The 15500-nt window shown below is 45.1% G+C and overlaps 1 protein-coding gene across 1 annotated transcript; it reads left to right on the top strand.

Moving 5' to 3' along the window:
• The first annotated feature begins 906 nt into the window (after positions 1 to 906).
• On the top strand, positions 907 to 13968 carry SLC25A10 (solute carrier family 25 member 10). The gene is made up of 11 exons (XM_072112256.1): positions 907 to 1074; positions 4302 to 4421; positions 6170 to 6284; positions 9271 to 9319; positions 9698 to 9739; positions 10021 to 10064; positions 10149 to 10219; positions 11519 to 11611; positions 12826 to 12903; positions 12981 to 13037; positions 13123 to 13968. Exons 1-11 carry the CDS (start codon positions 985 to 987, stop codon positions 13222 to 13224), a joined length of 861 nt encoding a protein of 286 aa, XP_071968357.1. The 5' UTR covers positions 907 to 984; the 3' UTR covers positions 13225 to 13968.
• The last annotated feature ends 1532 nt before the right edge of the window (positions 13969 to 15500 follow it).

Raw genomic sequence — 15500 nt, 5'->3', positions numbered from 1 at the left:
GATGTAATCTCACAGTGGCAGGGGAGGGGGGAAGTGCTCATGCACAGTATAACAGTCTGTAAAGCATCAGCACAGAGGAGCTCTGGTTACACCCCCAGAGCACTTGTGGCTCATTAGCATAATTTTAAAAGGAATAAGGCCATGGATAACAAATATAAGAAGATTACCACAGTCACGGTGCCTGGATCTATGACTAAGGCCCCTTTCACGCTTGCGTGTGTGCAGTCTGCATTGTCCGGCTTGGATGCATCAAAAACGTGACGCAACGCATCATGTGAATGCGCCCAAAGTGTAACTGGTCTATCAAGATGGATGGTGATGGTAGATTTCCCGCTAGGTGAATTGGACTTTCTTTTGGTGGAAAACATATTGGATTTGTGTGTGTTGTAAGCCACAGGTCATCAGATTGTTAGGTATAAACCCAATGACAGGTTCCATTTAAAAACCTGCAGCATCCTTGCCCCCTTCCCCTCCTCTAAGTATTGGGAGGTTTGCATGTCTGTGGGTAGGACATGCAGATATTCAGGCAGCTGCTGCAAAAATCATCCATATGAATGGAGATGTTGGCAGGTGCAGACATTTCTCAACATGCCGCGTCTGAACAGAGCCCGAGGACGTTGATTTGGTTACTGTATAGAATGCGGTCTATAAGGAATGCTGGGAGTTGTAGTGTCACAGCTGCAGAGCCCGGCTATATACACTGCACACGGACACGATACAGACGCGTCTTGAGCTTTGGCTTCTTCTTAGCCTGCAGTGACCTTTCACCAGCTTCGCCCTCTGCCCCGCACGCACCACGTGTCCCCCGGTGGGCCCCACCTCTTGGCAGCGCCACTTTAACATGCCGCCTCCTGTGGTTTGGCAGCGCGGTGGGCGGGGCCATGGAGTCGTCTCGCTCCGATTGGTTCCGTCGCAGCAGTTCAGGCTCCGCCCCTGGCCCTTGGACTGTCCGGCGCGGCCGGGTCCCGGGGAGAAGGCAGGAGGATGGCGGAGCGCAGGATATCGCGCTGGTATTTCGGGGGCCTGGCGTCCTGCGGGGCGGCCTGCTGCACTCACCCGCTGGACCTGATCAAGGTGAGCGCAGGCCGGGTGCCTGACAGCTGTGCTGCATAAATAACATGTGTGTAGCGTTACTATACACACTGCATGTGTGACACCATGTGTGCTGCAGATGGGTCCATACTACATGTCTGACAACCATGTGTGCTGCATTACTATACACACTACACACCATGATTGCTGCAGATGGGTACCTACTACATGTATGAAAGGTGCAATAACGTGTGTAGTATTACTATACTTACTACTTGTGTGACACCATGTGTGCAGCAGATTGGTACATACTGCATGTATGACAGGTGTAACATGTTTGTAGTGTTACTATACATGCCACATGTGTGCTGCAGTTGTTTACATGCTACATATATGACGGGTGCAATAACATATGTGTGCAGCATTACTATTCAGACTACATATATGACGGGTGCAATAACATATGTGTGCAGCATTACTATTCAGACTACATATATGACAGGTGGCACAGGTGCAAGAACTTGTGTGTGCAGGGTTACTACACATGCTACTTGTTTGGCAGATCTAGCTATACATGTGTGTAGCATAATTATGTGTACTACATATATGTGCTGCATTACTATATAATAATACATGTGAGCAGCATTACTACACATGCTACATGTATGACGCCTGCTGTTCTGACAAGTGCCACAATGTATGCTGCATGTATGACAGCTCTGACAGTATGTGTGCAGCATTACTATCTATACATATTAGTACATGTATGACACATCACGTTATACATTAACATTGCATATACATACTACATGCCGCTGACCATATCTGTGACTGTTACATGTCGGCTGCTCTCTATATGTCTGTATATGTCACATGTACATCTACCACCAGGATGAAGGACTGTAAACTGACTGACATACTGCTGTGTGTCCCCTCTGGCAGGATCTGCACTTCTTTAAGCTTCCTATGCCCTTGTTTTTAAGCAAAAAAAGCTTTATGCAAAAACAATTATGCAAATGAGCCTGAGGGGCTCCAGGCTCCATAGATGTTAATAGAGTTTGGAGCCCCTCAGTCTCATTTGCATACATTTAAAAGCCTTTTTTGTAAAAACAAGGGGCTTAAAGAAGTTCAGATCCTACCAGAGGGGGCACACACTAGTATGTCAGTGTGCTTGGTTTACAATCCTTCATCCTGGTGGTAACCCCTGCAGTCATGGTGCTGTAATATGTAGTGTGTGTCCTAAGCGCTTATCACGTCTGCTGCCTTGCGGTTACATAAACGGTCATGTTATACTGATTATTGCATGTAACGCGTGAACGGACGCTTATTAAGCTGTGTAATTGCGTGGATGAATGTGCGCTCTGTCCGTCCAGGATGTTACAGGGAAGAGGCGAGTCCGGAGTCTGCAGCTCCGATGACATATCAGTGACACTCAATGAATGACTCTGTAATGTATATCTATATATACAGCCTCCATGCGTGTGCCGGGGTGTGAGCACACGTGTGTGTGCTGTCATTGTTCTGCACGTTCAGGGTCACAGGCATCACATCCGCGTTTGCTTTATGTGCAGATGTAGCAGAGCTGAGTCACTAATATATATGTGTCCTTCCACTGGTCTTAAAGGGTATGTCCAGTATATGGTGTAATATACATACTTAAGTCATCATGCATACATCTTTTATGTGATCGCTGCACAATAACAATGGTAGTCTTTGGCTGTAATACATGACAACATTGCTGTACGACCAGCTGCAACCTCCAAATCCGCAATTGAGGAAGAATGTAAAGGGAACCTGTCACCAGATTTTCCCCCATTTAACTACAGTCCCCCCTCACATAGGGTATGAAATGTTCTTTCTAGAATTCCCTCTTTTATGTAAAATCTCACCTATTTACCTATAAAAAAAAAAATCTCCTCCAAAGTCATTTGAAAATGAGCAGAGAAGAGTCATGTTTTGCTCGAGATGGGTCAAGTTTAGAGGCTGCTAGGGGAGTGCCATCCATATCTTCAGTTCTAAAGCACCTAGAAACATGCTTTTGGTGTCATGTCACAGATAAGAATCTCATCTTTCAGATTGCATTGGTCTTGTGGTCCCATGTGCTACAGAATAAGGCATACTGGCAGCTAAGGGAATAGTCGGATATGCTGAATATTGCCAGTTCTGTAGATCACAGAACCACTTGCCGCATGTGATTTGAAAGATGACATTCTTATCTTTAATCAGACAACATCATGTGTCTAGGTTCTAAAGAACCAAAGTTAGGGGTATCTGAAGTGACACCCTGCAGCTTCTACACTTGACTTATCTTATCCAAAATATGACTCCTCTCTGCTCATTTTCACTTGACTTTAGAAGATTTGTTTTATTGGTCACTGGGCGAGATTTCACAAAATGGAGGAAATTGGGAAAAGGATATTTCACATTGTACCTTAATTGGGTGATTATGGTAATTGTTTCCTGTACGACAGCTTGAAGGACACAGGGTTTGTCCATGATTACAAACGGCACCACACCCGTCCTCAGGTTGTGTATGGTTTTGGTTTTCAGCCTAGCAGCTAGATCTGAGCTGCAGTACCACACTCAACCTATAGACACATGTGGCGCTCTTTTTAGAAAGGGGCAACCCTTCTTTTTTCGGTCAAAAGTCCTCTACTGCCATGACCTAATTTAGGGTCCTCTTTGCTGCTCTGGATAAGTGGGGAACATTTGGGGGGGGCAAATTAGGTGCCATATTCAGTTTGGATTTTGAAGTCGGCCTCACAGCAGGACCCTAGAGTGACCATTTGATCACACAGTGGGCTCTGCTATGTAATGTTAGTGTTATGAATGTCTGGTGTGTGGTATAGTAGTGTGTGTGTATGTGAATAGCAGAGCTGTGTGCATGTGCGTGCTCGTTGTGCTGTGTCATTGTGACCAGACACCGAGACACATCCGAATTCTAGATATGACCTCAGATTTGTCCTCAGATCTCCCCTGCAGCATAGATGGCGGTATTATAAATGCACTATATGGCACCGCGCCCATCACTTAGATTACATCTTGCTTCTGATTTTCACACGTTCGCCCTTGCGTCAGGTGACTGCACCTATGGGGGCAGGTGTGTGGCAATGCAGCTTGTGCAATGTGGGAAGAAGTTAAGAAGTTTTGCACTTGAGACCTTCCGTCACCTTTGAGCTGTGTTTTTTTTTTTTTTTTTTTTTTTTTTTTTAGTAGTAAGCATATAATGGCGGCTGGTGATTTCCATCTCACGTGACTTTACCTTGCAGGTCCATCTGCAGACTCAGCAGGAGGTGAAGATGAGGATGACGGGCATGGCCCTGACAGTGATTAAAAACGACGGTTTCTTTGCCCTGTATAACGGACTGAGCGCGTCGCTGTTCAGACAGGTGAGTGGCGAGATTATCAAACGGCGCCATGTGTTAACATTAAACACTACATTGTTACTGTTGTACCTTTATGTACTGCCCGGTTCACCACAGAAATCTCAAAACTGCGCCAATTTAAGCCATCTTTCAAAAACTATCCGCCGAGTGCCAATGGTAAAGCAGAAAAAACAAAAAAAAAAAACTACAAAAGCAAGGGCATACGTGTCTTCCTCCACATTTATTAAAGGGGTTGTCCGGTCACAGCACGTTATATCCTATACACAGGATAATAGATAACTTGCTGATTGGTGGTGGTGCCCCATGTCGTACCCCAAAGCAGCAGTAGGTTGAGCGCACACACTGTCACCTCATTCTCTGCTTCTGGCGTGGATGGAAGTGGCCTATAGATTGTGGATAGAGAAAAAATTGCTGATTAGAAAGAGTCACATGGTTAGGACTTCCAACAATTTATCACTGATCGACAGAATGGCGTCAGTTTTAACCCAAATTAATGGAGCTGCAGGAAATGTCTTAGTACTGTGCTATAGAGATAAACAGGACAGCAGGGACATCTACAACCAGCTGCTCTATTCATTTAGAATACATACAGACCCCTATCCTCATGATTGGTGGGGGGCCCACTATTAGGACCCCAACCACACAGCAAGTAATCCCCTATCCAGAGAATAGGGGTCGTTGTGCCCAGCTGACCCCTTGACTGTCTGAAACTGTGCCTGATGTATTACAAAATATGGTCTAACTTTACTCCTCCTATTATTTGGCTTAGTTTACACCACCAGAAAATTAAAGGGGTTGTCCGAGACTGTTAAAAAAACATTGGTGGCCGAGCAGGGGCTGCTTAAAAAAAATAAACGTTTATTTACCTCCACTGCGCATCCTGGAGTCCTGCGTTGCCTTCTCTCTGGACCTTGCCCGTTTGTTCACAATGAAGCCGCGCTACATTGAGCTTTCAGCCGCTCGAGATCTCCGGCCACACCCACTCGTCCTGCCTTATACAGCGTTGGGAATAGGAAAGGGTGGGCGTGGCTTGCCATCTCGAGCGGCCGGAAACTTGAATGCAGCACGGCTTCCGGGTTTTTTTTTTTTTTTTTTTTTTTGACGGTCTCAGACAACCCCTTTAACGAAAATTAAAATTTGGACCGTGCAGACGTTATGGGTAGCCACTAAAATTCTGGTTGTATTTTGCTAAGTCGATCTTTCCCGTTCATCAGGGGGGAAAAAAGTGCATTAATAGTTGAAGCCTTTCCTGGTGTAAACAATGTAACAAATTGTATCAACTTAGGATAAACAGTGTAAAGTTGTATCAACCAAGCCCTATAGTTTACACTGTTAATATTCCTCAGGATCCGTTTATCTGCTCCATTATTCCTGGTTTGTTCTGATTTGTAAAGTGGAGGAACCAGTTCTTGTTATGGGCGTTTATGCTGCTTGTTATGTGTCCTATTATCTTGTTTGCTTTACCGGCAGCCGCCTGACACTGGTCACTGCAGTTTAGTTTACGGTCGATTAGTAAATCCTAGTGCTTTTCCATGTCAGGTTTACTCGATAATTTCCCACTTAGTTAATAATTGTGACATGTTTTTTTTCCCTCCCAAGTGATAACCTTATATGTATCAGTGTTAAACCTCATTAAGGTTCCCCGGTCTCCTCTGCTTGGTAGTAAGCAACTCCTGCGCATGCGCGGCTGCACGCTTGTACCATGTGTACCCACACTGACTCCTCGTGATCATTTCTGCCTGTTCCTACAGATCACCTACTCCCTCACCCGCTTTGCCATCTATGAGACTGTGCGAGACCGTCTGGCCCAGGATAACAAGGGGCCACTGCCCTTCTACCAGAAAGTGCTGCTGGGGGCAGTTGGGGGTAAGTCCAGTCAATGTTTTCTATGGCCTGGATACAGCACAGTTGTGGTGGAGGCATCAGAGGGGTTGTATGACATTACTGAAGATCCTCCACCTCTACGGATGGAGCAATGGTTCGGTCCTTATAATATAGAAAATCAATGTATAGGTGCCCCGGTCCAGCGCAGCTCTTACTATCGCCACCACCAGGCTGATTTCCTATCTACAAATCCGGATGGATATTTTGGAACATGTCGCCTCATGGGAGATGAATCCCATCCCTGCGCTATCCTAGTGCCTGGGCGGTTACCCCAGGTGTATGACCTTTAGGGCAGGCAATAGTTTGTGAACAAGTAGAAGGGATTATAAAACTGATACTAATCCCTCTCCACAGTAACCTTATCCCATAGAAAGGATCTTCTAATTATCCAGGAAGCTGTAAATCCCGGGTGACGGTCATTATTTACTGACAACGATCAGGTCTTATATAGCCAAGGATTATCAGGAGAGGGTGTATCTTATTTATCAGGACAATAAAGGAAATCTACCACAAAAACCAGCATGATAAACCAGGGGCACCATTTGTTATCCATGGCCTCCTTCCTTCTAAAAGCAATTTTCTACAATTCTGCAAATGAGACAGAAGGGCTGTGGAGGTGTTGCCAGAGCCCCTCCTTGCTGCAGCTTCACATTGTGTGCTGAAACTGTCTCTGCTACTGTGAGATTACCTCAGGCAGAGAGAGAGAAAGTACTGAGGGGAGACAGTGTAACAGTCTGTGAAGCTTCAACACGGAGGGTCTCTGGTAATGCTACACAGAGAACTTCTGTCTCCTAAGCATAATTGTGAAGGTTGATTTTAGAAGGAAGGAGGCCACGGATAACACATATAAGAAGATTACCACAGTCCCGGTGCCTGGATCTCTGAGTAATGTCCCTGGTTTATCAGGATGGATTCTGATGGTCACGTTTTGGTCTGCTCCTTTTTAAAAACGCTGTAGTCTCCTTCTAAACTACTGTCCTGTAGTAGGAGGGCAGTGCAAGTTTATGTACCAATAGAGAAAATACTGTATGGTCGCTATTTTATAGACTCTGCAAAGTCAACTAATCTATATACTCTATATAATCTGTTAGCACTACTGAGATACTGTTCTTCCTTCTGGGGGAGAGCTGGATCATCATAACACAATAGCAGGTGAAGAGCGCTTCAGTATAAAGGGATGTATATACTGCCCCCCCTGTCCATGAATATGTATGGAAACTTAACAGTTTACACAAAAGTAAGTGAACCCCTTTAAGGCCTAATGTGGATTAGAGACTCCAACTTTCTGAACCATAAGTAAATTTGTATTGCTGGATGACTAGAGGGTTAACTTTCCTTCTTAATACCAGACGTGGTGTGGTTTTTGTTTTGTCGGCTTCCTCTTGCTAAAGGAACATTTCTCGACCTGCAAGCGCTGACTTGTAGGAAGAGCCTGCAGCCAATGTATAGGGAAATGGGTGTACAGTGCGTGTTACCTGGGTGTGTGTGATCCCTGATGCTTTATTCTCGTATCTCGTGTCTCTGGGGTCTGTGATGTCTGATTTGCCAGGACCCTGCTCGCAAGAGCTTACAGTCACATGACCTGTAAGGAACCTGCTCGCAAGAGCTTACGGTCACATGACCTGTAAGGACCCTGCTCGCAAGAGCTTACGGTCACATGACCTGTAAGGACCCTGCTCGCAAGAGCTTACGCTCACATGACCTGTAAGGACCCTGCTCGCAAGAGCTTACGCTCACATGACCTGTAAGGACCCTGCTCGCAAGAGCTTACGCTCACATGACCTGTAAGGACCCTGCTCGCAAGAGCTTACAGTCACATGACCTTCAAACAGGCCACAAGCTGAAGCCTTTTTTCATGTTCCTTCACTGCTGCAGCTCGTGGCCCAGTGGAAGGTCATGTACTGGATACTGGTACTGATACTGGAGTATCAGCGGCCTATACTGAATTACCAAGCTCCAGTCACATGACCTTTAGCGCCGGAGCAGCTACAAAAAGGTCCTGTCTGTTTGGCACTTTAGGATCCTGATCGGGCGATCTCCCTGACAGCCCAATCCTGTATTGTATCACACTGATGAAGAGAGGAGGAAATTTGCCTGTACAAGCGTCTATAAAACTTGTACAGCTGTTAATGCGACCTCATGTTACCCAGTTGCTGATTGACAGGTTTCTCCCTATGCCCAAGGATAAGTTATACCAGGAATACATTGGACTTTTGGTCCTTTCTACCAAGATTAAGCTGCTAACCCTGTGACTGCAGAGCATTACACTGCTACCATTGTCACTTCATGCTGTTACAATTATCTTTAATAGCCAATTGTTATTACTGCCATTCATCTATGACGGCCCGGGAGTACCCGCAGAATAATGGTGGCATTGTAATGTAACATGCTGGCAGCGATGGGGATCGTTATGTGGAAGGCTAATAATGATAAAGCTACAACCTCATTAACACCTTTTTATCCTAAAGTGAATTTTCTTCTAGCCTTCAGGTCCTGAAAAGTAGTTACTGCCTATTTCGGTGTAGGACAACCCCCTACTGTACTCAGCTGTACCGAGAGTGGGTTTAGGGCAGGGATCAAATTTACATTTATCCCCTGTGTTCCCCCATGTCTTATGTTTTGACCCCATTTTACATTACAGAACTATAATCCGGAAGGATGGTGTGAGGTTTTTTTGGGGGGTCTGGAACTTCTCAGTGGCTTTTCGTAGCCTCCATGTGACACAGATTCCTACCGTATAATAGCTTTATGTTATAATGAGTGTCACGCACGTCGCTGCGTCCCTCATCCTGGTATCCATTAGCCATGATGTTGTATAGAGCTTCCGGCCTGTGGGATTATCCATCCTTCTGTATGTTCAGTGTCACAGTCAGCAGCTGCCTTGTCTCTGGATCACAGGGGGGACGTGTCGGGGGGATCGGCTGCTTCTGTCTGACGTTTTTTTTTTTCTTTAATTTCTTTGTTTTAGGTTTTACAGGAGGATTTGTGGGGACACCTGCAGATATGGTTAATGTCAGGTCAGTAGCATAGTAGCTTATTATCATGTGTGTGTTTATATATCGCTCTATCCCTTTAACAACTTGTGTACGTCACAAGTTGGTTAAGGGAGTATGGAGAGGACTTGTGGCAGAGCGCTATTGTAGAAACCGGTAAACCCCGCTCTTACAAAAAGAGCCTATATAGAAAATATATATATAATGTATCCTCTGTTTGTATGGGTCACCGCCTCATTGTCTACTTGCACATATAGGTTGTGTTGCTTCATTAAACCAGGAGGTGTGGCTTGTTAGAAGGGGGTGTGTCTATGGAAGCACACATGTACATTTCATGTAATTCTATATATATATATTTTTTTTTAACAATTTCATTCCTTTTCGTTTGTTTTTCCCCCTCAGGATGCAGAATGATATGAAGCTTCCGGCACATTTAAGACGCAAGTAAGATTTACTTTAAGATTTATTGAGCACATATAGCCCAGTAGACCACGGCCACCTACAGTAGATCAGCCAACCTACCGTTGTGCCATTGACTTCAATCCAAAGGAATCGCACGTGGAGAGTGAATGGAGGAGTTGTGCGGCTCTTCCTATTAGTTCATCCAATGGCCATAGGGTGGAAGTATGGTGTTATTTTTAGTTTTTTTTTTACTCCTTTGTGGTATAAGTATGTGTGATTTATGACTCTTCTATTTACTCATGACCTCCCTTTTTTTTTCCCAGTTACGCTCATGCGCTGGACGGCATGTACCGAGTTATCAAAGAAGGTAACTGTACTGTGGTAATGGTGGAAGCAGAAGGCTCCCTGCACCCACCTTGTGTTGGATAACATATTGTTATTGTGTATTTAGAGGGCTTCAGGAAGCTTTTCTCAGGGGGCACCATGGCGTCCAGCAGAGGAGCCCTAGTAACAGTGGGACAGGTGAGGCTGCTACATCATATATGTACTTTACTATAAATTAAAGTTGTGCCAAACCGGCTACTCTCAAAATGAGCAGAAAACTTTGTAGTGTACCTTAAAGGGATTTTCCCACGTGTGATTGTATCCCTTTTAGTTACAGGAATCTGATTGGTGGGAGCCCGACTGTTGGAACCCCCCCCACTGATAACAAGTATAGGGGTCCTTTTCTAACTGGTGGAGTGGCTGGGCAAACGTTTGTCCTATGGCCCCAATCAATACTATGAGAGGATTTGAAGTTGCTGAGCACAGCCCTTGGGTGTTTACAGCATTCCCATCCAATGACTATGAGAGTGCTAGAGATACCTGAGCGTTGTGCTCAGCAATAGCTGATGCACTCATGCACTCAGAAGTGTCTGAGGTAAAACTGTTCTAGTTGCCAATGGCAACCAATCGGGGCTCAGCTTTCATTTTCTTAAACAGCTGTGGGAAAACGAAAGCTGAGCTCTTATTGGTCCTGCTATCAGACACTTCTAATAAATCTCATCCGTAGAATTAAAAAGAGTGGCAGGACACATGCTGCTCCATTATTTAGTAAGAATGGGACCACCATCCTGCTGCAGGGTTGTTATACCCTGTCTTGTGGATAGTGGATAACAACCATAAATTGGGACAACGCCTTTAATGTCAGAAGTTCAAACCTACGGTAGTAAATATCTATTGTAAACTGTACCAAGGAGGGGGCAGAATCGCTCAGCTCACTGCTGAATCCCTAATTTCTGATGGGCGAGAGGTTTATGACCTCATGAGACCTACAGTATAGTGTGACCATCACTAACCCTAAAGTAAGAGAAATCTGAGAGGGCTGCACAGCTCCGCTGAGCGATTCTCCCACCTCCAGGCAGTGGTCATTTGGGGTCCCATACCCTAGAACTCACAAAAAACATCAAACCTATCATATGTTTTGTGAAATGACACTTTTTTTTTTTTTTTAATGTTCATTGGGCAGTCCATCACCTTTAGCTTTTCGTGACCCGAGCTGTTTGCAGACCCGAGACATGTACCATCCAAGACCTTTCTAACCGTTACTTATGATATCATTGAGTTCCCTATTAATGATCTGATGATTATTTTAGGACCAGGCAGCCTGTGTAATAGCTATACTATACTGATGATGCCAGCACTGGCCCCGGTGCCATCTTTGTGTTAGGTTATCTGGTGGCCGGGAAGGAGTAAGGTCATCCTAGGTTTCTCAATGTCCCTAGAACATGTGATTTCCTATTCTCTGACTTGTATTTCCTTGTTCTCTCTCTTGTTTTGCAGCTCGCCTGTTATGACCAAGCCAAGCAGTTGGTCCTGACAACAGGTTTTCTGTCTGACAACATTTTCACACACTTTTTGGCCAGTTCCATTGCTGTAAGTTGTTGTGTTTTTTTTTTTTTTTTTTTTTTTCCCCTTCTCTCGCAACGTCTTAAAGGAAGCCACCATCAGAAATCTACCTGTTAAGGAAGATCTGGTGGTAGGTTGCCACCTACATTCTAAACCCCCATCTATCTTTAGCTGATGCTAAATTACTATGTACACTAAACTACAGCTTATCTAGCTAATATGCTAATTTCTGGAGAGGCTACTAGGGCATGGAGTAGCCTCTCCATGGAGTGGGAGCAAAGGCTACTCCCGACATAATAGCCTCTGCTGTCCCTCCCTACCTACCGCTGCGCCGCCTTACTGATTGCGACTCCTATGTATGCAGAGCGCATGCGCAGTAATTAATGGGGCAGGGTGCCTTGCACTTGCACTCTGCATAGATATGAGTCTGTGCACGCACCTGAAGGAGCCAAGCACTCGCACTCGGCAGTGCACGCTTTTTCATACTTTGCTGTACAGAGCTGTGTGGTGTCATTTGTGCGGGACAAGCAAACTTTTTCATGGCAGCTATTTTGGAGACCATTTTTTATAAATAGTTTTCATGAGTTGTTAAATGGCGAAAAGGTGTCATTCTAGATATATAGGGGGTCTGATCGCTCATACTATATACTGCAGTACTATACCCACCAGATCTAGATCTCACAATAGACAGGTCCTGTAGTCTCATAAAGATTCCAGACTGTTAGGGGAGCAGCTCATTGACGATCCCAGCCCGGAATGGACAAAAAAGGATTAAATCCTGTAATTGGTGCCAGCACTGATCATGGGTGTTTGCTGCAACATGCAGAGGGCTCAGTCAGTGGCCCTCTCTATTCTCCCTTACTGGCCTACTGTTATGTTACAGGTCGTTAAGGGGTAATGTCCCTGAATTTGTAGGTATAGAGGCCAATGTATCACCTCTTAGTTTTTTTGCGCTGCATGCATTACTTTGAAAGCGCAGCAGGCTGTGGTACAAGGGGGGCCAGGACATTGACGATTTGGCTGGCCAAATTTACTAGAACCTTGCACCAGCCTGAACATGGCATAGATTTCAATTCCAGACCTTGGAATTCTTCCACATATCCTGTCTGATCACAGGTTCTCAAAGCGGTGACCCCCTACTAAACTAGAACTGGAGTCGCATACTCCCCCCCCCCCCCCTACCCCCTAAGTAGCCCAAGAAGCTTTGGCAGTAATATCTCCTAATGTTTTGTCCCATGCAGGGCGGATGCGCTACATTCCTTTGTCAACCCTTGGATGTCTTAAAAACACGATTGATGAATTCCAAGGGGGAGTACAGGGTAAGATCGGTGTCTGTACAGGCGGCTGCATTATAAGTTTTATTACTCTGTTATAACCTCTGCTTTTTCCACATTAGGGGGTTGCACACTGCGCGATGGAAACGGCAAAGCTGGGACCCCTGGCCTTTTATAAGGTGATTGTGCTGATTTAGTGGATTTCTGGTTAAACTGGGTGAAATGGACATTCCATTTATCTAACCATCTCACTTCTGGTTTCAGGGTCTGGTTCCAGCGGGCATCAGACTGGTCCCTCACACTGTCTTAACCTTCGTCTTCCTGGAGCAGCTACGGAAATACTTTGGGATCCGCGTTCCTGCATAATATTGATTTGTGGGATCATGACTGGTCCTACATCGCTCCATCCTGCAACCATGACTGAGCGGGACATGTGGACCAAGTGTCCTTCGATCATTGGTTCCTTGTGGGCAGATGCTTCAGTGAAGTCGGAGCCCAAGACTGAAACGGATGAATTTATAACAGCAATGATCATGTGAAGGAGAAGACTTCTCCCAACGACTAGCGCTTAGATTAAGAACCATGTAGATCTGCTACTTATTATGGGGCATTCATGATTCCTCGCTAGATACCACTACTAGGAAACTTCCCAGTAACCCTTTACTGTATGTGACCTGAGCCATAGACAACTTTGACCTTATGACTAGAATCGTATTTTGGTGCCAAAGTTGCACAAAGGCGCAGCCGCCAATTGTCGAATCTTTCCAGAGGTTGGACACAATGGAAGCAGATCCACAATGTGTTTCTCTGGATTAATAGTGTTAAACCGACTCCGTGGTAGCCAATAATGTGTCATAACTCGTAACACCTTCTATGTTGTCCTTACCTGCTGATCGGGTTGGCTGGATACATGCCTGGCCTGCGTAATTGTCTCGTCAGTAACCTTGTGTCTTTTTAATGAATTGGAATGACGTATGTTTAAATAGGAAGCACTTGTGATTAGGTAAACATATGGTTAATTTCGCCAGGAATGGAAACAATAGTGTTATTCAAATCAGTATCTCTGTATTTTACTGTAATATAATAAATAAAATGAACGGTTTTATTACATCTTTTGGGCTTTTTTATTTTGTAAATTGTGGAATATAAAATTTGGAACCACCTAATAATCCTAACATCCTGTTAGATGGCCTTATGTACCGACTACAACAATAAAAATCCCTTATTGAACTCATTTGAACACGATCGGGAATCGATGATCAACAAGTTATCTCCTGAAAGTGAGTTTTGTACTCTGATCCCTTTCATTCCCTTTAATGAAAGTTAAGTCTTCTGCATTAATAATCCTTGTACATGGCCTTTTTATAGGCCGACACTTCCTGTTCTATAAAAATCACTTTTTGGCATTTGTTTTGCATACAGTATTATAACGACAGATAACACCTGCATAAAAATAACACCACTTATCACAATATGCGATGTCACAGTTTAGCCCCTCTCCCTTCGCACAGGTCACATATCATCCCCACGATAGTCTTGAAAGGAAATCTGCCATCAAAATCCATCATGATTTGATCCAGACAGTTTCTGGGGCGTGGAGGGGGTGTTACCGGAGCCCCTCAGTGCTGTAGCTTCAAAGATTATTTCACGGCCTCCCCCTCTGCTGCTTTAGCACTTCCCCCTCCATCTTCCTGCTGTAATCTCAAACAGAGGGAGTAAGTAGTGTAACAGCATGTGAATATGACACCCCCCTCATAGCCCTTCTGACTCATTAGCATAATTATAAAAGATGATTTTAGCAGGAAGGAAGCCATGGATAATACATATAAGATGATTATCACAGTCCCGGTGCCCGGATCTATGAGTAATGTCCCTGGTTCATCATGATGGATTTTGTTGGTAGATTTCCCTTGATGCAATAAGACGAACGTGTATGTCAGGAAATGTGGTCTGTTGCTGCATCCTCATATACATGTACATCTTTGCGATTATGCAGTCTCTGAAGCAGAGCCGGGCTGTTTAACGCTAACCAACGTTTGACGTAGCTGTATGTCACATGTCGGCTGCAGGTGTATGGAGAGGGCTTACAGGCTGAGCCCTCTCCATACATTGGGGCACATTTACTTACCCGGTCCAGTCGCGATCCCGCTGCGCGTTGCCCGACGAGGATTCGGGTCTGCCGGGATTCAATAAGGTCTGTGCGCCAGATATCCTCCAGGTGTCGCTGCTGCGCCGAGGTCCGCCGGAGTTCACCTTCTTCGTGTAAGTGCTTGATCTTGCGACACACATCGTTTTTTAAATTCCACGTTTTTCCGAATCTGACGAGTTTTCCGACGGCTACACCCCCCCATTTCTGTCACGTGAAAGCCGGCGCCGAAGCGCAAAAATCTGATCGTGTGCACCAAGATCCCGGGGCATGTCGGCGCAAAACGGAAATATTCGGGAAACCCGACGAAAGTGCGGCATTCGGACCCCTAATTAAATGAGCCCGAATGTGGGTGTTTGCTGCATGTTGCAGCAAATTCCCATCGGCAACACCCATGATCAGTGCTGGTGTTTACCCAGTCAAAGGCCGCGGTGCTGCTACCTTGGTTTAGATTGTCGCTCCCTGTGATGCTGTATGTATGTTTGCTGAAGATGCC

This window comes from Engystomops pustulosus, chromosome 6, assembly GCF_040894005.1.
Source record: "Engystomops pustulosus chromosome 6, aEngPut4.maternal, whole genome shotgun sequence".
NCBI classification, from domain to species: domain Eukaryota; kingdom Metazoa; phylum Chordata; class Amphibia; order Anura; family Leptodactylidae; genus Engystomops; species Engystomops pustulosus.
This window is presented reverse-complemented; position numbering and strand designations above follow the sequence as displayed.